Source organism: Acanthochromis polyacanthus, chromosome 5 (assembly GCF_021347895.1).
Source record: "Acanthochromis polyacanthus isolate Apoly-LR-REF ecotype Palm Island chromosome 5, KAUST_Apoly_ChrSc, whole genome shotgun sequence".
Classification (NCBI taxonomy): domain Eukaryota; kingdom Metazoa; phylum Chordata; class Actinopteri; family Pomacentridae; genus Acanthochromis; species Acanthochromis polyacanthus.
The window spans coordinates 18,495,164-18,519,884 of record NC_067117.1 but is presented as its reverse complement, the minus strand read 5'-3'; the positions used below and the strand labels follow the sequence as shown (position 1 = coordinate 18,519,884).

Genomic DNA, 24,721 nt, shown 5'->3' with positions numbered 1-24,721 from the left:
CAGTTCAGGTAAAATGGTCCAATATTATACAAATAAAAAGTAAAGAAACGGTGAACCAAAATTTGTGCAGCAGTATTCTGTTTTCCTACTTCCTCAGCAACTTGTGCACAGAGCCTTATCGACATCAGCTATAAAACCTCATCTTTAAGGCTATGTGTTGAGTTTAAAGGCTTCATTTTTTCGACCACGCTTCGAAAAAAACAGTCCTAAATAGCCTTCTTAATAACATCAGTGTTCGCTGTGACAGACACGGACACACACACTCTGAGTGAAGAGCACACAGGATGTTGCAGGGTGACAACAGCAGCACCAGGGTATGGGCAGGGTTCCCAGCACTTGAATGTAATTCCGTGTGGGAGGAGGATGGGTGGGTTTAAGTGTAGGCTATCTCGTCCTTTCTCTTCACACGCTCTGCTGTGCGCACAGACTGAAGACAAAAGCAGAACACCTCTCCATGTGATGTGCAGCAGGTCGGTGAGGGCGCATCAGTAATCTCAGATACCCGCATTAAAAACAGATTTACGCTGCATGGAGAGTTAACCAAGTGCGCCTCTGCTTCTTCTTCTTTTTTTTCTTCTTTTCTTGTTGCGGGTGTTCACTCACTCAGTGCTCCCCTCCCTCCATCCTCTCCAGCTTCAACATTTGTGAAGTGGCTGCCTCACCCGGTCGGACCGGAGGCCGTCTGGTCTCTGATCTGGTCTCAGGAGTCAGCGGACCACGCTCCGTCGGCGCCAGACTGTGCGCCTCTCGGATCACACCCGAGCCGCCCCGCGCTCTGGCGATGGAGATGATGGAGGGAGACGTTATGGACAAGCTAGAGGACATGTCATCGGTGTACGACTTCGACCCGATCACCGGCAACATCCCCGCTACCAAAGTGGAGATCACCGTCTCCTGCAGGTGAGTGGACGCGTCCGCCGAGAGCAGAGAGCCGAAAGCGCAGGCGACGGTGGGGAAAGTTCGGTGTGCGGAATGCGTGCATGCTTAAAAAGTTGTGAAGGCGCCCCACCCTTTCTGTGGGATTTACTTAGGACTGCTGAGCACGATGATCTGACAAAAACAGACGTAGATATCGCATACACTGGTGTTACACATGCAGATTTGGTGTGCGGACAACTGCTGCAAGCTCTCATGGTTTGGTTTACTATAAATTGTTGGATTAAATCTTACTACTGAGCGTTTTCCCATTGACTTGTGTGCATTTAAGTAAGAAAAAAGTTAAAATCAGCTTTAACTTGTGCCATTATAACCGAAAATGTGCATACTTTCATATTATTTCATGCATGCAGGTGTTTTAAAGCAGTTGCTTTCACACATCACAGGGAAGTCATCATCCAGAACTAACAGTGCTGATATGTTGGACACATCCTTGATGCTTTTACGTCTTTTCAGACAGAAAGCCTCTTTTATTCTGCAACCCCTGGCAGCTTTGAGCACCGACAGCGCTGAAAGCCTTGTTCCTTTCTCTCCTGTATTCTTTTTTTTTCAAAGTACTGGTTGTTAAAGATTCAAAGGTTTCCATCACATTCACACACTGCCTCTGTCCCTGGCCTGTAGTCCCCATTCTTTATATCTTTGTCTGTGCAAAGCTGTGTCCTTTTTAGAATGTGTGTCAGTCAAAGAAATCCACCAAAATGAATCTCTCTCCACCGCACTCGTTCAGTCAGAACAGATAGTCACTCTTCTTGCCATTAGGAGAGGGTTTTAAAGTAAAGGCTTTCAACGCCTTTCACCTCCCAGACGCTCCACTGCTGGCATGTGAGGGGGAGAATCTTCACACACACACACACGGATGTTTCTGGTCTTTGATGCTGGGTTTTAGGTTGGTGAGCCATCGAAGCAGAGTGAGTTGGAGCCATAACAAGCTGTGTGTGCATTATTGATGGACTCTCTGACGTTCAGAGAAGGTCGCTGCTACATCTCTCAGCTCAGAGTAGAGGGAAAAAAAGAAAAGAAAAACAGACTCTTGAAAGAAATTTACTGAATGGAAAACCATTGTGCTGCAATGGTGGGTGTAAGTGGAGAATCAGCTCACATGGAGAATGGATGGAGTGTACCAATCAAAGCTCTGCATGGTCTTAGATTTGGCGTTTTTTCAGCCTCTAGAAAAATAAGATAAAAATGATGCGATTACATCCATACTGAGATGTAATTAAGCACCATTCAGGTGAATGATAAGTCCTATTTTGACAGCCTCCATGCATCTATGCAAATGATTTTGGGTTTCTCTGGCGATGTGTGTTGGGAAAGAAAAGGGAGACTGAGGCAAAGTGGTGGTGCAGATTCTTCCTCCCAGATAGAAGATGAGTTTGGGGAGAAGAAATCATTAATCGTAAAGGGAGGGTCGATGCATTTCCCTCCTGCTTCACTGCTACCTTGTTTGTGTGTGTGGGAGAGACTAGGCGAGAAACAGAGCAAGAATGACTGAGACTTCCTCTGGATGCATGGAAAATTCACACTTTTAATGAAATAAATGTGGAATATACAAGCTCAGGAGGTGAAATGTGGCTTACAGTGTGTTGAGAAGGTTGCCTGCCACCAATTTCCCAATATAATTTTCAATTCCTTCTGTTTGTAATGCCAAGCTACTGCAATATCTACTCCTAAAGCAGCAGAAACCAAAGGTTAAATATCTTTGTCACATTCAAATAACAGTTCAAGGCCTCATGAATCCTTGCAGATGTTGGATGAGTCAGATTTGTATTGAAGACAAGAGCCTCCCCGTTGGTTCTTCTTCACAGCTCTCCCTTTGTCATCATGCACTCTTTAAAACCTCCAAACCATGATGATAGCTGTTCCCCGGGGTTAATACCCCCTATTACCGGCTACAGGCCCTGCTTTTGACAACACATTATTATCAGGACCAGTGACAATTGGAGAGGCGTGGGTGGACCCCGGATCAGGAAAATGGGGATGTGGGGGGCAAATGATAGGATTTGGTTTGTCTATAATTTGAGGAGGGGAGGAGAAGATGAATTTGTGTTAGAAAGTTGCAAAAACTGTTTGATGAAAATCCATATGAAGCTATTCTGTATTATTTCCAGTCCTAATGTCTGTGATTTTTTTTTCTAATCACATTTTGTTAATCAAGTTGTAGCTGAGTGACATCTGCAGCGCTCTACATATAAACACATAGTTCTTGGATTACGCTTGTCACCATGTTCACATTTCTCACACAGTTTGATGTGCGACTTCCAGGACATTTGTTTTGTGGGACAGCTTAGCCTTCAGGAACTGTGTCAGAAACAGGAAAGTGGTGAGATAATTTGACACAACAGCCAAAAAAGAGAGCGAGAGAAACTTTTGGGGCAAAATCTAACCTGTGGTTTCTTTTAAGCTGATGTTTACACTCCCCCAGGGCTTGTCAGTCAATGGTCTAGCTCTTGAGAAGTGACAGGAAAAGGGTGCAACTGGCATGTGGACAGAAAAGTGGAGGTGTAAATCCTTCAGCTGCAGTCCGTCATTCAGCCCCTTGTTAAATCTTTCCCCTGCCATTTGCAAGCAAGTCAAAGTCTGCTCTCCTGTTTCTGCTCTACGGTCTGACCATCCAGTCAATTCAAAGAACATAAAGAAGCAGTTAATGCATCTAATGTGGCCCACAGCCATTTACCAGTCTCTCCAGTCAGCTGAATGGTGTATCGAAGAGCAGGTCCATCAATGGAGGAGAACAAGCTGCTGAGAGAGATATTGAAAAGCAATGAGCTCACCTGGTGTTACTCTGTGTGGTGCAGCTTGTATAACCAGTGTAAGAAAAACAAAACTATGTTCCTGAGTTTCTAAGCCAATATTTCGCAACACCTTCAACTGTTAACCGATAATTGAACTCAGTCTCAGTTTCTGACTGAACTGAACATCAATGTATCCATCCACTGCTTCTTCCTTTGGGGGCTAAAGTGTATCCCTGCTGGTGGGGTGGATACACACCGGACTGATCACCAGTCCATTACACAACTTAACACACAAAGACAGACAGAGACCACCATCCATGCTCACATTGACAGGCATTTTATAATCAGCTATTAAGCCACCATGCATGTCTTTGGATGGTGGGAGGAAGCTGGGAGAAACCCACACAGGTACACAAAGAACATACAAATTCACAAGCCAGAGGCTTCATGCTGTAAAACAACAGTTCCACCCTTCTCTAAATGTAAAATACTGTCCTCTGCATGATAAAACTGCTTCGAAATGGCAAATTCATACTTCACGTGTGCAATAAAAGCTGTTTTATTCCACCAAAATATGAAATATATGAATGAAAGCACCAACACTGAGTATTATGACTGACAAGGAAATGTTTAATTTTGGATTCTACTTGAGCGAGGAGGTATGTTCTGGCTACCTTTATTTAGAGTAGAACATAGTGACACAACCCCAGAAACAGCCTGTACATCTTTTTTTTAAAAAAATCTTTTTATTCAAGTGTTCAGAAGAGTCATTTCTACTTTCCCTCAGAACTAAAGAAGGCTCTTGGATGAAAGGTGGAACATGTTCAAGAACCAAAAAATTCCAGAGAAGTTAAGTTGCCTACTACTGAAGTTGAGTTGCTCAGATGATGAAATACATGAGAGACACACTGTGGCTATAGGCTGAACCATGCAGGCCAGATCGAAATTTATCATGTTGTTTGTGGAATTGTGAAGAGACTCAGATTTTGAGACAATCAACAGTTATTGGCAAGATAGAAAGAACCCCTTTAGCCCTTAAAAGTTTAATACTGTGCATTTGTTAGGCACTTAAAGTAAAATGTGGATGATTTAAAAGATATTGCTATAAGTAAGTTTTTTTTTTTACAAAATAATTTACAACATAAGGTGCCAAACATCCTGCACTAGCCATAAAATCCAACAAAAGAGCCAACAATAAATCAGCTCAAATTAAAAAAAAAGTTAAAATCCTAGATTTTCAAAGTAAAAATATTTATAACTGTCATGATATACATTTTTTAAATTTCAAATCAGACAAAACAGCTTTACCTGAAAAAAATCACACTGGACTGAGTGGGATAAGAGACCCAAAAATGTTAGGACCAACATAACCAGCAATTAATACGCCTCTAAAGCAGGGCTAGTTAAAAGGATATACTTGAGGAATACTGCTGGTAATTTAAAAAATATATATATACATATATTTTTTAAGCACAAAAAATAAATAAAACATCAGTTTTTAATTTAGTTAAATCCAAATTAAATAATCAGTTAACTTCCTATAAAGATCAGTAAACAGACAAAGACTAAATCAGTATCTGGTGGTATCACTCTGAGGAGAGCCACACAGTTTTGAAAGGTACTTGGCATGCAGGTTGTTTCAGGTTTCCTGGAAAACCTGCCACAGTTCCTCTGTGCATGTGAACTCTCTTCTTCTCTCCTGTGTATTCTGTCTCATGTAACTACACACTGACACCATGATGCCGAGTTTAGGGCTCTCTGACGGCCAAACCATCTGTTGCCCAACTCCTTGTTCTTCTTGACTGAGGATAGTTCTTTCTGAATCTGGCTGTATATTTGGGGTTAATGTTGCGTTTCAGAAAATTACTTTGGACTCAAGTGGATGCCTCACTGATGGTATTAGCTGATGGATAGAAATCTGCATGAAACCTTATCACAATACTGTAGGAAGGAGGAGCTATGTGGAGGTTAGGGGGGAGGTTTGACCCCCAACCAGCTCTGGGTTAAAGTTCACATCGACTGAATGCAGAGCAGAGACCCAATTAAACCATTAATGGATTGTCCTTTTCTTGAAAGCGACACCTAATCTAAGGTCTTCAATACGGTATAGGCAGATCTTGTAGCTGCAGAATTTTATTTTAATTGGTGGCTTGTGGTAGGGACATAATTATTCTTTTTTAGCAGTTAGTGCACAGCTCGCTATCAGTGGGATTTCACAGCTTGCTTCCTGAGTTCAGGCCGTGCATGTGTTGCTATGATTAAATACCTCTGCTAAACGTCTGGATGGTCCGCATTTGCATAGAGTCGTGCTTATGAGAACTCTGGTTTCAACATCCGCTAGCTGCCTTAGTGGAACTGGGACAGATATGAAAGCATCTCACACAGTGTAGAAAAGCCCTGCAGGGAGATCCAACACCACTGCTTATCATCACTCTGATTTCCCTTGCTCTTGCACATCACATCTCTCTAGGTTTGAGCACTTTGAGTGTGAATGTGCGCTGCAGTGCGAACCTCACTGAAGCTTATTAGCCACACAAAGAATTCTGGGTATAAAACACAAGCTCAGCTTTGCAAACCACAACATAATTATCTTGCAGATGACTCCCCGCCACCACCAAAACTAAGATAAACCTCTCTCTGTCTCTCTCTCAAACACACACACACACACACACACACACACACACACACACACACACACACACACACACACACACACACACACACACACACACACACACACACACACTGTTAGCAATTTTGCAGCACAACAGATTGGGCACACTGCCTGATGCCACACAGCCGAACGGACTTTAGCTGGTTTGGGAAAATTAGGTGCGGAGGGACAGATACAAGGAAGGAGGGAGGGAAATGGTGTGGATGGTGAGGAAGCAGATAAAAAAAAAGACAGAGTGAGATGAGAGACATATTGAGGTGGGTATGCTCATCATTGCACAGTAACTGGAAGAGAATTCATTAGGAAATGCAAATAAGAGCCCAGTGTGTTCGGAGAGAGAATAAGAACCTAGAGACAGAATGATAGTAATGTTGCATTTCTGCTCCTGGCAGGTGTTTTGTTTTTCTTTTTATCACCAAAAACACAAGAGCTGCAGGTGAGTCTTAGTAATTAATGTGATGCAACATTTGTGAAATGTGAGCAAAAGTGGTAAATGAGGGGAAATCTTTCTTGCTGAAGTCAGGCATTACAAGGAAAGCACAACACACAGCAACAACCTGGAGGCATTAAAAGCAAATTGCGACTATAACATCAACACATGATTCACACGATTACTTTTAAAGGTGTATTGTTAATGCACACACTTGAATACTTACATATCCAGCAGTTCAGAACAACATTATTATTCGTCTGGAGCCGTGTTTCTGGCCATCTGGTGAATGAAAGTCCAAATTCACTCTGTTTTAGCCCAGTTGGATTATTCTAACACCTGATGCAAATACCTGGCTCTGTGAGATGCTTCCCTGTATCCCCTGGCTATGTCTGCTGCCTATTTGCTGCTAGTTTACTGTTTTTACAACAGATAGCAAAAAAACCTATTTGGGTGATAATAAACTTCAAATTTATTACGATGAGAAGTGACCCTTTTCGCACTGCTGTGGTTTTCAGTGTCACCTGATAGCGACATTGTTAAAATGAAAATAATCAATTACAGCCACTTTCCGACACTTCTGAATAAAAAAAAAAAGCACATGAAAATAAACTTTAATACAAGCACATGACAATAAAACTTATATGTAGCCAGCCTATTTGACAACCACTTTAGAGTAAATTGCCCATCATAAAATAATATTAGTAATAATAACAATAAGTGTTCTCTTCTTTATCTTTATTTATACAGTACTTTTGAAAATCTAGGTTACAAAATGATTCAAAAAGCAGAAAAAAATGTTAAAAGATGGATAAAGATACAACAAAGTGTAAAACAAACAAACAAACAAACCAATACGGTGTCGTGGGATATAGAGTGAATGAAGAGCAATACGTTTTCCAAGTTCTTATCACGCCTAATGATCAATATGAACTGAGGATGTAGAGTAAATAAAGCAATAAGCTCTGTTTTATTGCATAACACAGCCAGTTGTGCATAAAATAAGACGCTGCTTTAGGGAAAAATGTAAGATCACTTATAATTTGTTAGATTCCTACTCAGTGAAATACACTTTGTCAAAAAAAAAAAAAGATTTAACATGAGGTTCAGATCAGGCACTAATATCTGATCCCATTTGGTTCTTAATGCTGCAGCTTCCAAATGCTCCATGTAAGCAGGAGCTTATGTGGACTATTCTGTCAACCCTACATTGACGACCTGTTCAGTAAAGGATTAATTCTAAAAGTGCTGTTGCTTGTTTGTAAGCGCTTGACTGGACAATCTTCAGATCTGCTGCGCTCATGTCCACGTTGCGCGCTCAGGTCATCAGAACAGAATCTTTTAGCACTTCCTAGATCTTTCTTTTCCAGTTTAGATGCATTTTTCATTCCTGACTGGGTACACTCCTCCACATACTTAATTGATACTGTTTCCAAATATGTATTTTACTTTTACAAGAATTGTTTTTTTTTTTAAAGGCAAAGACATTTTACAGTAACTTTTCTGATTCTCATACAAAGAAGGATGGCATCTCGAATCCTATTAAAACTATTATATGAATCTTTGGGACTGACTCTTACACAATGGGTGTGTGTTGATCTGTGATTTCTTCAAATTTGACAGATAATCCAGAAAAATAATGTAGTAAAACCAATAATGCACATGAGACTACTTGGCCTAGGAGGTAATGTCAGGTTACCACTGCAGGTTATACACTAATTAGATAGATGAAGCTAGTTTATTGGAGTACAAACCCTCTGTGAATGCATTCCTAACTTTTTAGTTCTGAGATTTAGCAACACTACAGCATGGTGAAGACTCTGAAGTTGCTGCCATGCATTATTGTGGCTGCTATGATAAACTAATCATATGTTCAGGGAATAGTTTAGGAGTCAGTTGGATGATTTAGCTTCTAAAAACTCAGAAATAAATAAGGTTCTGAAGAAGAAAAACCCATTAAGTCCTGGTGATTAGGTAGATAAAGCCAGTATTCACATTATTACGTGACTACTCATGGGTCGGACTACTTCCATCTTCAGTGTAAACAGCTGCCAAACTACTCAAACCACCATTGTAGTAGTTCCAGCTACAGCGCGTGTTTCCACGACTACACATTACTATGAAGTCACAGTGTGAAAGAAATACCACTGATGCTATTGTGCCTGGTAACAAACAAGAAACAGAACAAAAAGAAAGGAAATAGTGAGATTTAAAGATTAACAAGCACCAGAGTTCAGTTTTGTGTAGCAATAGGGAGCATCACGCTTTAACCACACATACTGGCTGTTCACACTACACAGTTTTCTTTAATGAAAGTCACTCGGTGACGCGGTGGGAATGATCTGCTTATAGTTTATGCATTAGATTTTTAGCGGAACTGTTCTCACTTATGAGCTTTTTTTTTCTTCTGCTAGTTGAGGCCACACAGATATTGCTGCACTTCTTAAATTGTGCCTTGTGTGAGCTGAAGATGAGGCATCACTGAGGACTGTGTCTCTAATACCTGCAGCACTGATGAGACTCCTTATAGTGCACACCTCTCTGACTTCAACTTTTTCCTACACAGACTTGGTCTCTTGGGGGCCATTATAGAAAATGTGAGGAGAGTAGCTTGCAAACTTTCTATTCTACTTCTAGAATAGAAAGGTAGCTTTCATTTGCTGATAGCATTGGACAGCTATGAGGTCAATAGTGTGTGTGTGTGTGTGTGTGTATGTGTTCAGACTGATCTGTAACTGCAACATAGTTCATCTAGGAGTCAAATGCAAAGGAAGCAGAATCAGTGGTTATTAAACGGACACCAAAAGAAGAAGTTCTTTGGTCTTTCTGCCTACAGGACTGCATTGATCTACAGAGAGCATATTGCACATATTTGTATGTGTGTGTGTGTGTGTGTGTGTGTGTGTGTGTGTGTGTGTGTGTGTGTGTGTGTGTGTGTGTGTGTGTGTGTGTGTGTGTGTGTGTGTGTGTGTGTGTGGAGGTGTTTGCATACAAAAGGATGTTTGAATGCTGTTACAGCATGAAGCACTCTTGTCTCCTGACCTAGCAGAACAAATCAATTATTTTCTATCCTCTTACTTACAAACACAATGAATAAGTGCAATACGGATAGCAAATACAATTTTGGAACACATTTGCTATCTTCCACAGTTCACTGCCTTTTTCCACGGCCTTCTGGACACTAATGGACAGACTATGACTAATGCTTTCACTAAATCAATAAAGTGGACTGTGGGCACGTGGAAAAGAATAAATATGCACACGTCAAGTGCTTGCATTCACATTTTAAAGGCAATACTTTCCTTTACTTGCTAGTTTTGCATGAGCAAAAACAAAATTTCATCCCTTTTTCCCTAAAAAAACCTTGTCTTGTTTCTCCTTTGCCTTCATTACAATGATAATAAAAAGATGCTGATTTTTATCCGTCATTCTTCGCCCTATACACCCAGTAATCCCCTCTAGCCCTGACAGCAGCACTGTTCAGTTGTCAGCATCTTCACAGAGCAATGCCTATAATCAGCTCTGTCAGCTCTGCTACTGAGAATTAACTGTCTCCTTCCTGTTGCCATCAAATTCTTCCATCCTGCAAACTTGTGTCGAGTTCATTTCTTGCATTTCTTAAAAGAATCCTCTTGAATGCAAACAAGGCCACAAGCCACTGAACATAAGTGATGTTAAGTGCAAAGGAAGAAGGGTAACGCTCTCCGCCAGTGTTAATGATGGTTCACTGTCATGCTGCCTTTAGTAGCTGAGAGGCTGAAATGAGGCTTTGATCTGTGCTCTCTGGCTGACGGGGTTTGCAGGGTTGCTGGCAAGAGCAGAGAAGTCATGGGAAGACAAAGTCAAATTTATCAGTGAAGGACTGGAGAAATACAGGATCACCTAAACACTCTCCTTCAGTGTTATAAATAGCTGAGAAGACTGTGACCAGTAAACATGTTAGAGGGCTCAAATGCTTTTCAAATTCAGTTTGGGAAAGAGTGCCATGGCCTCTGCTTGGTGTTAAGACCCATGAAATGTAACATTTGCTGTGTATAGGTTCAAAAACATACAGTTCTTTGCACAAACATTTGGCCTTTTTTTCTTTGCAAACACTATACATCCTGCCTTAACAACCCTGTCTCACAAAAATTAGATTCCTACACAAGAAAACTGGTTTCTGAGAACAAGTTTACTCCCAGGAGGCTGCAATTTCCGTTTAGAGTGAGACCATTCTTCATAGATTTAAGTTTCATTATCATTCGCTGTTGACTTTTGTTTTGGCTTGCTGTTAAGTGAAAGTTGAGGAAAATATCACAATTTGGGTGAAAAAAGACCCTTTTACATTATGTGTGAAGCTTCTCTATTTTTTGGGTTTCCAAGGTGACAAGTCCCGCCCAACCAAATGCATGATTAGTTGACTAAAAAGAAGTAAAGCTTTAAATGAGTTGCAAAGATATGTTGATTACAAACATATTTATGATATGTTGTGAACAAACATAATGTGGGAGAAAACGAGTTTCCCTCAAAACATTCATTTTTAGAAGATAAGGCTGCCCCTAAAACCACTTTGCAAAGGTTATTAGTGTAACTGATAATCTGATAAGAAATTTTTCCACATATATCTATCAGTTGTTCGATAAACATAGATGGCTGCAATGTTGTTTTTTTGTGAAATAAAGCAGACATTTTTCTTTTTAAGCCTCAATGTTATCAGCAATGCTGCAGTCAGCTTTATTATGAAAGGTGAAAACTCCAATGCTCACGGCCACATTTCCAGAAAAAACCGAGCAATACAGGAGAGTGCAGACATTTACGTAACAGAAAACAGTGCTCAAAAAGACTAAACTGCATAATTTTTTTAATCTATTGAAACCAGCTCTAAATCATAGGAGCATTATTATACAATCAGAAATGCAATTGAACAAGTTACTGTGACAAAATAAATCTCTCCTATACATGATCAACACATTCAAAGCAGTCACTTGCACATTTGCATACATATGTTTCCTATTGGGAAAGTTAAAATCTCCATGAATCCCTCAAGTCAGGGACTGATGAGTGTTTAAATGTGTTTTATGTGCATGTGGGGAGTAATGGGTGGCCTGAATAGTCCACCATAGTGGAGAAGCCTTTATTAACTTGTGACTGGGCTACATAACTTGTTTGTACTAGTCCCTGATTAAGATTTTATCAAAGATATACTGGACTGAGGCTATTGCTCTATCTCATGAGTCATTACGCTATTGCATAATTGGATTCATTGACTTTTTAGCTGGAGCTATTGACAAACCTAACAAAGCCAAAAGGGCACATCTCTGCAGGCTCTCACTACCAAAGTGCTCACAACAAATACATGCTGTCCATAGAGAAAACAGATGTACTAATTGCATAGGATCACCAATTTAATGCTTGGAGATAATTATAGATGAGTGATCACCAAGGGCACATTAACATAAATGATCATTTCTTTATATTTCATTTACATTGTACCAGCAGACAAAGTTCTAAATGTTGGCTTTACATGCATTTGCACCATCTCTTTCATTAGTAGGACCAGATGCAGGAAGATTTTTAATGTACTGTCAGTACTATGAGTGAACGCACAGATATATACTTGTTTCCAAAACTGCACAGGAAGGTCAGAAGAAGAAGATATGCCTGTATTATTAAACCTCCTAAATCTCAGATTTGCTGTGCCCTCTGTGCAACAATATACCACTGCAAGTACTCAGACCGGGTTTGATACGTATGAAACCGCTTCCAGCAGAGGTATTAAGTGTTTCCAAAGTCATCTCAAAGACATACTCGGAAAAAATTTCTTTTTGTTTCTCCTAAAATCCAAAGATAAAACATAAAAACGGAATGTATTAAAACTCTGAGCATCAAAGTCTTCAGATAAACATGACAGGTGCATGAACAGTCATTTATCTGTGTGAATTGCACCCATTGTGCTGTGGTAGAAGCATCTGTCCACGGCATATGTGATGGAGTAATGGGAGCTTAATAGCTCTCAGTCAGAGCTACTGAGGAAGGTGAGTCACAGCTGTGGACAGCTACCATCACCTTGCAATTAGAAGGATGGGGCGGTTTCCTCCTCATGAGAGCCAAATCACGACCAGCGATGCATTTTAATTGACTAAAATGAACTAATTTGTTTCGAGCGTCACACCAGTGATGGTCATGAATACAGGTGATTGGATGCTGACTGTAGCTGGTGAATCAAGTGTGTGTGCAGGTGTTAAAACTATCACAAAGTTTCTATTTTAGCACACTTAATAGTTTTAGTTTCTCAGTGTGCTGGCTGGTCCCAAAAGATTCTCTGCATGCTGCAGCATATCTAGAATTACATCTCTTTTTCTGATGTATTCCAGTATTAGTATCAGTGTTATTTGGACAAATTTCCTAACAAGATGGAGGTAATTTTAATTTGTGATGCTTTAAATCAGAAGTAATATGTGGCATGCTTCAGCTAATGAGCTCATCTCACTGCTGGCTTGCTGCTGCTGTGTGTTCTCAGGTTTGGATCTGCCAGCGTATTTCCCTGTTGACATTTGACTGAACCAATAAGCAGAAACTCAGAAGTCTCACGTTCCTGAGCTCTTTATCAGCAAATGTATCACATGTCCAATTTACCCACAACATTGAGAGGACTTTCATCTGAAGACACCGAGTATTATTTTGACAGTTCAAAGTTCACTTCAGGTAGCGTTGTGGGTGCAGTTAATTTAAGTCGACAGTTAATTCAGAGATCCTTCATTTAATGTACCTGCAGAACACTGAAGGCTGATTTCTTGACACTCGGGGAAAAAAAAAGTCTCACATTATAATTAATCTCACAAAATGAATGAAAACAGCCATCACTGATTAGAATTCAGTTTTTACCAGATGTGGGCCAGTCAGCATCTTGTAGTGTATGCTGCAGGATGGAGGTCCCTCCTCGGAGTAGCTCTGAAATGGTTTGCTTATTCTCAGCCTGCAGTGCTGTTTCAGCTCTGGCTCAATGCCCCTCAGTGCAGGACGGGCTGATTGGGCAAGATAGTCATGTGTTGTAAAGCTGGACAAGTGTGAAAAGTATGTGGGTTGAGAGGACTGGTTTTGATTATGGAGCTACCACCGCCTCGAGCAAATATAGATAATGAATGAGTGAAAAAAAAAAAGTGTGTGAGAGAGAGTGTGTTGGTGTTCCTCTGGTACTTGTGGCTGCCTTCATGGTGCAATGATCTCATAGCTGATGGGTTAGGACAGTTATTGTTGTGGATTATATTCAAACTGAAATAACTACACATAAAGCTGTATATGCACTTTTTTTCTGTCAGCTCTCAAAATAAGTCAGTCCCTTACGGAAGGTAGTGATGCTATAGCACTTTACTTCCTTATCCTCATAGTATCGGCTGATGTGTTTGCCGTTTCCTACAGTTGGTCACTGTGATTTTTGAAGTGTCATTTGTCATTGTCTTATTTTAAAATTTATCCAATTAATATTCTAAACTTTCCACACTTTCTAATCGTGTTAGCAGTGTTCAGGTTGTACGGTCAGTGTACCACTTTGGGTCAGACTGAAATGTCTTTGCAATGCTTTTATTTGACAGGAATGCATTGGAGTTGAGTTAAATGATATGAACATAAAGGGTGAAGCAATCAGTAGGTTCCACTTGAAAGCATTTACTCTTTTCTTTCAGTCAGTAAGATATAGTTGACTCTGTGCAGATTCTCAGTCATCCAGGTCATTGTAATTCTCTCTTCTCCCTTCTTATCCAAGAGGCTTCTTCAGTTAAGAACTGAGAGGTTGGACAAGAGGTGAAACATGAACCAAAAAAAAGAGAAAAGTCGTCCAGCTGCTCCTCTGCTTAAGAAGTACAGTCACATGGTTTTATTCTGTGTAACTCAAAGAAAGTACACATACACATTCAATTCTATCACAATATCTTGAATACAGAAATCTGTGAACAACTCTGCATCAAATCAAGAAGCACATCGACTTTAAATGGATCACGATCATGTCAAAATTATCTAGAGGTTTGATGGTCATCTTACAAAGTAAACCTGATATGAGATGTGAACAAAAGCAAAATGTACTAATTACACAACACAACTCCGGAACAAAAGACAGAAAGAGAACAGTGAATGACATCAGGACAGAGAACGAAGGACACTCATTGTAGTGCTGTGCTCCTGTGTCTCTCAGTCCAACAGTCCTTTGAGCTCCACTTCATAACTTTACTTATGCTGGACTCACACCACAGAAATTTTAAAAATTCTGACGGATTTTGAAATTGGGTTGCATCATACACATAAAGTAAAACTTCACAGATATTCTTTTCTCTATACTCAGACATGCACACATGACAAGATTTTTAAAATAATGGTGCACCACACATTACAGAATATTAGTGCAATTATCATGCATGATGGAGAAACCAGGGAGCAGAGCAGCACCTCACCAGAGGCGAAGTCTGGAGGACTACACATGTACTTATTGAACTCGAATTATGTTCAATTACTGCTACTTCTGGGCAGAAATGTTTTGCACAGCACTTCTTTAGCTGTTGTTTCCATGCAGATGTTTTTTTTTTATCACAACAATCCCTACTGTTTTGATCAACCAGAAAATACTAAGGCTGATTTTGTAGCAAATCAAAGATTTCATATTATTGCTACTGAAAAGTATATAGACAGTATAACATTGTGTCTGCTTTTTATAGGTAATTTTGAATCAGCTTGTATATATTTTTATTAGTTAAAATGTGTATAGTTTGGGCTCCATAACCCCGCACAATGTCATGGGGAAGAAGATATAAACAAACTAGACGGTGTAGTGAGAAAGCTTCGTGTAATGCTAACATCCCTTTGCAGTGGGATAAAACAAATCTGGATGAGAAAATGGATGAAGACATGTGGTAAACAAGGATTGTCTGTTATCCAGGGAGAGGTTTTTCTTAGTTTTAATTATTGTATGTTCGCTAATGTTAATCTCAAAAGCTGGACTTTTCAGCGTTGCTTGTCGACAGTATTGGCTGCTCCAGACACTATTGTGGTCATCGTTTGAAAACACATCCTGATTTTAACTTGTGAATATTAAACATATTTTAAAAAAATCAAGGCAACCGTGGTGAGTTAGTGAGCAGTTCAGGAGATTTGAGACTGGATCTTTAAGCTCCTCACATTACCAAATAATTGGGGCTGAAGATTGGTTTCGACTAAAGTCCCAAACCAGATTTCTCCTCCTATTGTCAGCAAGGGTAAAACTAATTGGCCCAAAATTCCTGCAGTGTGAGTCCGGCATACCATGAGTGATTGCACTATTAAATTGCTACAGTATGTCTTCCTGATCTTATCTTTCCAGATCACAACTCTATAATTACTACATAGTTTCCCATGTAACTTTCTACACATATTCATTGCTCTCAGTAGAGGAATCCTGTCGACTCTGATGTCCGTTTTCAATCAATCAATCAGAGTTTATTTGTATAGCACTTTTCATACAAAAGTAGCACAAAGTGCTTAACAATTTAAAAACAAACAATAAAAAACAATAAAAAGACAATGGCCCACATCCCTCCCAAACCCTAGCCCACAAAATACTTCCTAAGAAGACATAGACATACACACGCAGACAGTCAGACACACACGCACACTATTGTAAAAGAAATAATAGTGTGTATTGGCTGAGAGCAGAAGCACCAGAAAGAGGAAACACCATCAATGAGAGTCGCCTGCACCCGGGGCAGCAGCAGGCCCCATCAGGGCCAACAGGCCACCTAGCTCCAGGGCCACTTGGCCCTGGCCCTGCCAAAGCCCCAGATGCAGACGGCTCCCCACTGAGGAAACACTGGAATCTAAAATAGGCGTGTTAAAAATAACACGTAAAAACTAAAAATTGAAGACAGTTTTCTACTGTCTCTTCTACCACCATGCAGTTGGTATTGTTGTTTGTGAATAGATTCCTGAATTTCATGTTCTGCCAAACACAAGTCAGAGTTTACTAGCATAATGACATATCTAAGCTGTTGAGGATGAATTTACTGAATATTTTGTGCAGATATTTGTGGTTCCCATATGACTCATCTTCACATCGGTGATCTTCTGACTTTTTAGTGCCACCATCACATTCATTTCCACATTTCATATGTCCCTTTTGGTTTAAGGTTAAATGTCTTAGAAAATAGATAGACTTCCATTCAATTTGCAGACTACAGACATTCATTCTCCCCACATGATGAATTTAGGTGATTCCATAACCTTTCAGTCAGCTCCATAGAGACTTTCAATCTGTATAATTCTTTGGTTTATGATTAAAAATCCTGCACACCTAATAAACTTCTGATCAGCCTCAGCTGTATTTGTGTACTGTGTTTAGTGCATTGTAGCAAAGTAACACACTAAACTAGGATGGTGGACATGGTAAATTATACCTTCTAAACATTAGCATGTCAACATTTGCATTTAGATTAAAGCACCTCTGTAGAAGTACAGCTTCACGGATTCGCAAACATGGCTGTACACTCTCAGGCTTAACATTATTCAGACCTGCTGCATGCCGTTTGTGCCATCGAATGATTTGAGCCACGGTTGTTGTGAAATCTAGAGTAGCTCATTATCTAAAGAAGCTTGTCTTAGGGGCAGACATGGTCAGACAAATGACCATGAGACTCTCACTCTACAGTGACCCACTTCACTGAAACAATCACGTTTTATACTGACCTACTCTGATGCATTTTCTAAACTTTCTCCCTGGATATTAGTTTTACGACATGGGTGCGCTTTCATTTCCATTTTGCTTTTCATCTCAAGAATCCTGCTGCAGTTACTTTGCATAAAGTTGTAAAGGCAAAGAGCTGGAATTTTATTTTATTTTTTTTTAAATTGGAGAGGCGCATAAGATGCTGTCTTGCATTTACCTACAAAATACAAACTCATCTCTGTTGTGTGATAGCATCTGAACGAGCATGGAATACTCTAACTTAGACAACAATTTTAAAAGTAAGAAGTCACACATCCCATTTTGTAGCTCACAGAAAAATGGACAAAGCCAACTATAAATAAACAATGAATCTCATTTTGTCGGGGCTCTGGTCGTACAGTGCGTGCTGCTGTCCGTTACCTGACCTCCGTTGACTCGGGTGCAGTTCACGCTGTTGGGAATTTTGTGAGGATCCCAAACATCCCTGCCAGGCTGCAGGCTCGCTGTGTCTGTCTGGCAGGCCGAGCAGGAATCTCCCCAGAGGAAGCCTTGGCCTGAATAATTCAGCAGCTGGTGGGAAAAACGATCCTGCTTGGTTCTGCCATCGATCTGACACTAAAGCAATGCCAGCATTACAGTTTGGACGATTGAGGCGATGAAGAGAGCTTTATTTATGAATTGCTACTGCTAGTGGTTTTGTTATGAGTGTAAGATGGATGGGAGAAACTTATGTGTAGACAAAGTATCCCCAGTTACATTAAACTTTACAATCTGTGGATGTTTATATCACTGTTATGTATCAAGGCTCATATAGATTGTATTAAATTTTGCAATCAGGAAAATAACAAGACAGCCAAGTAATAGGGAAGACAAATGACAACACTGCAATAATTTGAGAGGTTGAGATAAAGGCCAGGGAAAGGTTTTTTGATATATCATCTGGTGTAATAACACTGTGCTCCATATGCTTTACCCAGTGCTCCTCTCCCTCTCTTATAAACAGATTACGCTCCTTCTTCCACCTCCGCATTTTCCTATATTGCTTCCTCCATATTGCCTCTTTCGTCTCCCCATCTGCTCATTTCTCTCTTTTTTTTTTTTCAATATTCCACTGTTTTCCAATGCTTCCATCTATTTTGCCTCATTTTTTACTTTGTTCTTTCCACTTTAAACCTTATTAAGCCTCCTCTATCCGCTGGACACCACTGCTTCCACTTGTCCCTTTCATTTCAACATAAATTTTTTGAATGAAAGGTATTTTCTAGACAATGGGAAAGATCATGATGTAGTAGTTCTTACATGTAAGTTTTGTTCTCACTTTCTTATTGTGATTATATTTGCTGTTTGTTCAGGTTTTGGCACCAACACTACTTAATCATGTTCAGGAAAATGTCCTGGTTTGGTTAAAATACAACCCTTTCACTAAATGATTGAATTTTCTCCTCTATTTTCTAGGTTATGATTCCTACACCATCTAAAATATGACTACAAGGGAGTGACAATAAAGCAATAAAACAAATGGCAAAGATAAATGCAATCCATGCGGAAATTAACTCCCCTATAATTTAATTGAGAATGCAGCTTAGTTGTGTAGGAATGCGGTACTAGAAGATGCTGCTGTTCATGCCGTCTCCCTGGAAGTGCTTTTTTATTCAAGAGGCGTGACGACAGCCTTCATAATACAAACCATGCTGCTTTAAATGTCCTTGAGGAAGACATTCATTCAGTATCTGCTTTTATTTAGTGACATATTATCACCGTTGGATGTAAATTTTATGTTCTCTAAACACCAATCTTTAGCAACTAAAAAAGGTGTCTCTTTTTAAGCGCCTCCATCGGGCATTTTTAACCACAATGAACTTCAAAGAGCTTTCCTAGCCCAGGATTTATTAAACATAGCTAATATTAGAGTTTCAAGGTGGATGATTGAGTAGTCATGTAGGCCTGTTTTTACTATAAATTATGGATGCATGGCATTGGATTTTTGCAGATATTCGATAGACCGATATTGTCCGAGTAATTTAAGGCAATTGCCGATATCAGTATACATCGATCAGCCACACCATCATGACCACTGACAGGTGAAATGAATAACATTGATCATCTTGTTTCAATGCAATGTTCTGGGAAACCTTGACTCCTAACATTCATGTGGACGTTTGACATGTATCACCCCATTAAACATTGCCTGCCGCCCCCCGCAACAGCACTCCTTGATGCCAGTTGCTACCCTCAGTGGGACAATGAACCCCTACACACTGCAAAAACTGTTCAGGAAACATGACAGAGATAAGGTTCCTTCACCTAGGTTCCACACTCCCCAGATCCAAACATTATTGAGCACCTGTGGGATGTATCAGGACAAGCCTGATCTAGGTAGTTCCCACCCTGCAACCCACAGCACCCACAGAATTCACTGTCACCATCCCGCTGCCACAGGACATCCCCAGAGGTCCTGTGTCCTTGCCCCACTGGGTCAGATGAGTTTTCGCTGTATAAAGGAGACCAACACGATATTAGGCAGGTGGTCGTAATGGTATGCCTGATCGGTGCATTTTCATTCTCCAAGCTACAAACTTTCAATAAATTTTTAAAAATCTGCACAGTGATTCTGAAGGTCATAAACCTCCAGTTTGGCTTCCTTATTTTCTACAGTAACACAAACAAAGCTTCCCCCTCATCTGGAGTTGTGTTGCGCAGTGTGCAAACAAGAGGTCAGGCACAGCGGCTGAGCTGTATGTATTCAGTATAGATTCATTCTACACCCACAAACTGTCCTCATAGCACCAGAAAAACACTCACTCGATGTCAACCTTTCACCTTTGATACACGCTTGCATTTCAGTCTTTTCTTGGATGTAAATTTCCAGGGAATACTGTGCAGGAAAAAATATTCTAACAAATGTGTTCAATGCAGCAGTGAATGTATGTTGCACATAGGCTTGTGTATTCAGACTCTGCTGCAGCCTCATCTGCAAGACATTGTGTCCATATATTTTGTTATGTCACAATACTGGATAGTACATTAACACAATACAATTATCTACAACAATAGCGCGAATAATTACATGCTAAGGCTTCCAAAGTTTTGATTATTAGCCTGTGGCAGCCTATATATGCTGACTTGTGCTCAAATCCAAAGTTGAGAATATCATCAGCTCAATTCTCCTGTCTTGAAACACCTCTTCAAGAAGAACTACTCATGCTTAGATATTTGTCATTCTTTCCCCAGCCTGCACTCTGAGCAGTTAGAGCTGAACAGCTGAGGAACCACCTGCAGGTTAGAGGAAAGGAGCTGTCTAATTATTGTGGTCTGTGTCAGATCTCTGTAAATAAAGTCAGCAATGTCTGTGTGTCTGTATGACAGCCTCTTGTTTCTTCTCCCTGTGCAAGAGGAACTCTGTTATACTCGCAGTCTATTTCTGATATAATCTCTGAGGATTTCACTTTTCTCCCTCTCTCTCTCTCTTTCAGACTCTGTTTCACACACACATTCTGACACACATTTTTTCCCTCCTCTCCATCTCTTGTTCTTACATTTGATTTTCTCCTACATTCATACTCTCTTGATTCCTCAAATTCCCCTGTGCACAGAGACGTACATACCCAGCTCCTGCCCCCGCTGCCTCGTGCATCTCATATCTGCTCACAGCCTCATTTACATAAGGAAGTTGTGTTTCAGGAAGTTAGTTTGAAACCCCTTTAGTGTTGCCGATCCCTTTGAAATGTATTATGTAACACCTAATGCAAATCTGGTGACACATTTTAAATATTTTATGTCATAGCAGTAGTTGTTGACGCCCTGCTGAAAAGTTTGTTCTTGCTTTTAAAGGCATATCTAAGACTACAGTAGCTCAGCTCAGCGCGTCTAATTGAAAAAGCTCTTTTGTCGACATGCTGGTGAAAAGCTTTTTTCTCATCATTTTCTGAGCTTCTCTGAGTCTTTATTTTCTTCCTTTCTCTGCAAAACGCAGCGACCTCAAACTACTGAGATTCCTCATTACTGGGAAAGGATCAGGAGACTTCACTATTAATACAAGAGTGCAGCATTTTACAGTAATTAACGCAGTATGAAACATTCTCCTTAAGACCAAAGTCTGAAAGTCTATGCTTTTCTAAGATCATTAACGTCAGTTTGACTTTCACTGGGCTCATTTAAGAGCCTCATTCACCTTTACAAGACAACTCTGGAGCTTGAACTGGCCACTGTTGTTGTAGATGAAAACCTCATTTGAGGAAATTTTTTGGGTGATGTTCACTTTTAGATTTAGGGCAGGACCACAGTTGTCTTGGGGCTGGTGTGTAGGGTGTGTATGAAGGCATATGCTGTGGAGGCTGCACTTGACACGGTAATGAAAGAATTGCTTTGATGAGGTTTTCTTTCAGCAGACCTAGTTTTGAATATACCCAGGTTGAGCTCCTGCTGGTTGAGTGTTGGTGTTTGAAGTTTTTTGTTAATACAGCCTTTTCCTCACACTTTTGTGCCACCTCCTGACTGAGTTACCCTCTCTGCACATACAGTATCCATTTTTTCCTTTGTGCCAGAATTGACAGGGCTGACATGAGGATTAAATTGGTGTGTGTGTGTGTGTGTGTGTGTGTGTGTGTGTGTGTGTGTGTGTGTGTGTGTGTGTGTGTGTGTGTGTGTGTGTGTGTGTGTGTGTGTGTGTGTGTGTGTGAGAAACGGTGTGCATCCTTAATGAACTGAATTGTTCATACTGGAAGCCAATTCATTGAGCTATTAAATTTTTGCCAAGCTTTAGTGATCTAAGTTCAGAGAATGGACAAATGCCAAATTATAACCAATCTGAACAAGAAAAAGCATGATAAAACCAGAGTTACTGCTTTGAACTTGTCTGCCTTCATCAACCAGTGAAGTAACAGTTCATTCTATTCAGACTTATTAAATCTATGCAATGAAGACTTTAGAGGCATTAAATTGGTGGACATCCAAGATTAAGTACTAAGTATTAGCAATTAAGATATTTGACTCATTGTTTTGTTTCGATAGTGAAAAGTGTATCCCTTTCAGAGTTATGGCCAAAAATAAGTGAGCTCCAGTTCATCTTTGAGTCCAAAAAGGCAGAACTGGAACAGATGGTGAACCTGAAAACATATTACATTCAGTCAGAGTTGTAGTGGTGCACCATTTTTTACTCCAACTGAAAGAATAAAATATTTACAGTCTAAATAATCCAGTTAAAATATATGTACATTTCTGAAAGTGCTGGTAGATCAGATCATCACTAGTGCATGTTAACCCAGATAGCCAATACAAACTTAAGGCCACAGTATTGGCATTTAGGGTTGATTGATTCTCAACATCAAGTCACTGTTGGTAGATGTCTTTTTGTAGAACAGGGTATGAAATCATTCCCCAGTCAACTATACATTAACTAGTAAAGATGGAAAGGCAGCAAAATGGCATTTCATACTTTGGAATGGCTGAAATATAACAATAATATTAATAATGCAACAATAATGCAACTTTTTAGGTCTTTATACCTCATTCATCACTATTAATGTTAGAATCCATCAGTGGCTGGGTCTGAAGTTGGGTTGCATAACATTTATTTACAAAAATAACTTGTTTAGGAAATTTGCTGGCGCTAATAACAAAATACAACACAGACACAATCCTAAGCATGACTTTATAAGCTATTCCTTGTTCATTCATGAATCCAAGTCTGTTGTAACACGATGCATGGTTAGTTAAACGTCCTGACTCCTACAGACAAAACCTTCCTCACTCTGAAAGCATAGCATCACTAAAGTTATGTTCTTTTAGTTGTAACACTAATTTGTGACTTTTTAAAAAGACCTTTTTCTATTAAATGTACTTTGAGGAGGATGCTGAGAATATCTAAGTAGTGCAAATGCTTCTTTTCCACTATGACTAACTGTAGGTTGTTAATAAAATTGCTAAATTTAACTTAAGCTAACTTCATTTATAACAGTTATTGAGTTCTCCATTTCCTTTATTTTATGCTAAACTGAAGGACAGTTCATATGTTTTGAGATATGACAATATATTTGGCAGTTCATATTAAGTTAGTGGATGTCTACAGGACATTTTTCACCACGTACTTGTCAGAAAGCAGTTTTCAATAATTTATTGGCTCCAAATGCTTTTAGTTATCCAACACGAGCAGAAAATGACCTCATCGCAAATAAATAAATGTATATTCTCTTGTCTTTTTCACCTTTTTTGTTGTAATTACCTTAATGTGTCATCAAACTGTAGCTATGAGTTGTTTTTGTCATCTTGCGTCCTGCTTTATGTTGTCTTTTTATGAATCACTAAGAGCTTTTCATTTCAGAGATGGACGGGCCGTGTATTTCTTTGATAATGGTAAATCATAATGGCAGCGTATTCATTTGATCTTTGCAGCATCTAATGTATGCAGCCTGTGTCAGTGACATAATGAAATGCACCAAATTAACGGACCAAGAGAGTACACACACGCACGCACAAATTAAACAAGTACATAATTTTTCAATAGAATGAAGTCAATAGTCAGTCTCACACAGTTACTACAGTATAGTTTATAATATTGCTACCTATATCTTTAACCTGGATATTCTCCTCTCTGTTAAAGCCTGCATTTCAAGCAGTTCATCACAGTAACATGGGCTGCTCATCGATCATACTCAACACAAAAGTATAAAAAAGTCACCCTTCCCACCAATTATCTGTCAGGAAATGTGACAATGCCATTCCCGGAGGAGCTCAGCGCACAAACCAGTGGCAGATGATGAAGAAAGACTATGTACTCCCTGAAGACATAAATAGGACGTATTGTGTTTAATTCACAGACTTTAACAAGTATTATACATACAGCAACATGGTTTTTCTAGAGTGGCACAGCCAGTTTCAGTTAAAGTTTATTAGATTACAAATACACTGTATGTACCATATGTGACAGTTGCAGGCCATCTTTACACCTTGGACACATAAAAGAGAAAACTGTCTAGTTAATTTAATCGTTTTGACAGCAATGTACTGCTGGCCTTCAACGTGTTCATAGAATAGGCAGAATGATTAAATCTGTATTTTACATACACTTTATCTTAGCTGCAGTATGTGGACGACTGTCAGGTCCAGAAAATGTTTTAACATCAATGTGTAACAGCACTGTATTATCAAAAGTGGAAACAATTACTTTATTAATGCATAACTGTTTTTCTGACACATTTACACTGTGCTGCACGAACCGGCAGTTTTTAAGATTTGAACCTGTGCCCATTGGCTTGTAATTGTCAACTTGAATAGTGTGATTGAAACTG

At 39.7% G+C, this 24,721-nt stretch overlaps 1 protein-coding gene across 6 annotated transcripts in view; it reads left to right on the top strand.

Annotated features, from left to right (window-relative positions):
• The first annotated feature begins 306 nt into the window (after nucleotides 1-306).
• Nucleotides 307-24,721, top strand: part of cpne5b (copine Vb) — a 142,261-nt gene continuing 117,846 nt past the window's right edge. Inside the window, exons 1-2 of one of the 6 annotated variants that reach the window (XM_022209449.2) lie at nucleotides 307-470; nucleotides 634-900. In XM_022209449.2, coding sequence (XP_022065141.1) covers nucleotides 364-470; nucleotides 634-900 — 374 coding nt within the window. In that variant the 5' untranslated portion in view covers nucleotides 307-363. Of the gene's footprint in view, nucleotides 545-607; nucleotides 901-24,721 lie in introns of all 6 variants that reach the window. The other 5 variants (XM_051948199.1, XM_051948201.1, XM_051948197.1 and 2 more) reach the window with 5 other exon arrangements.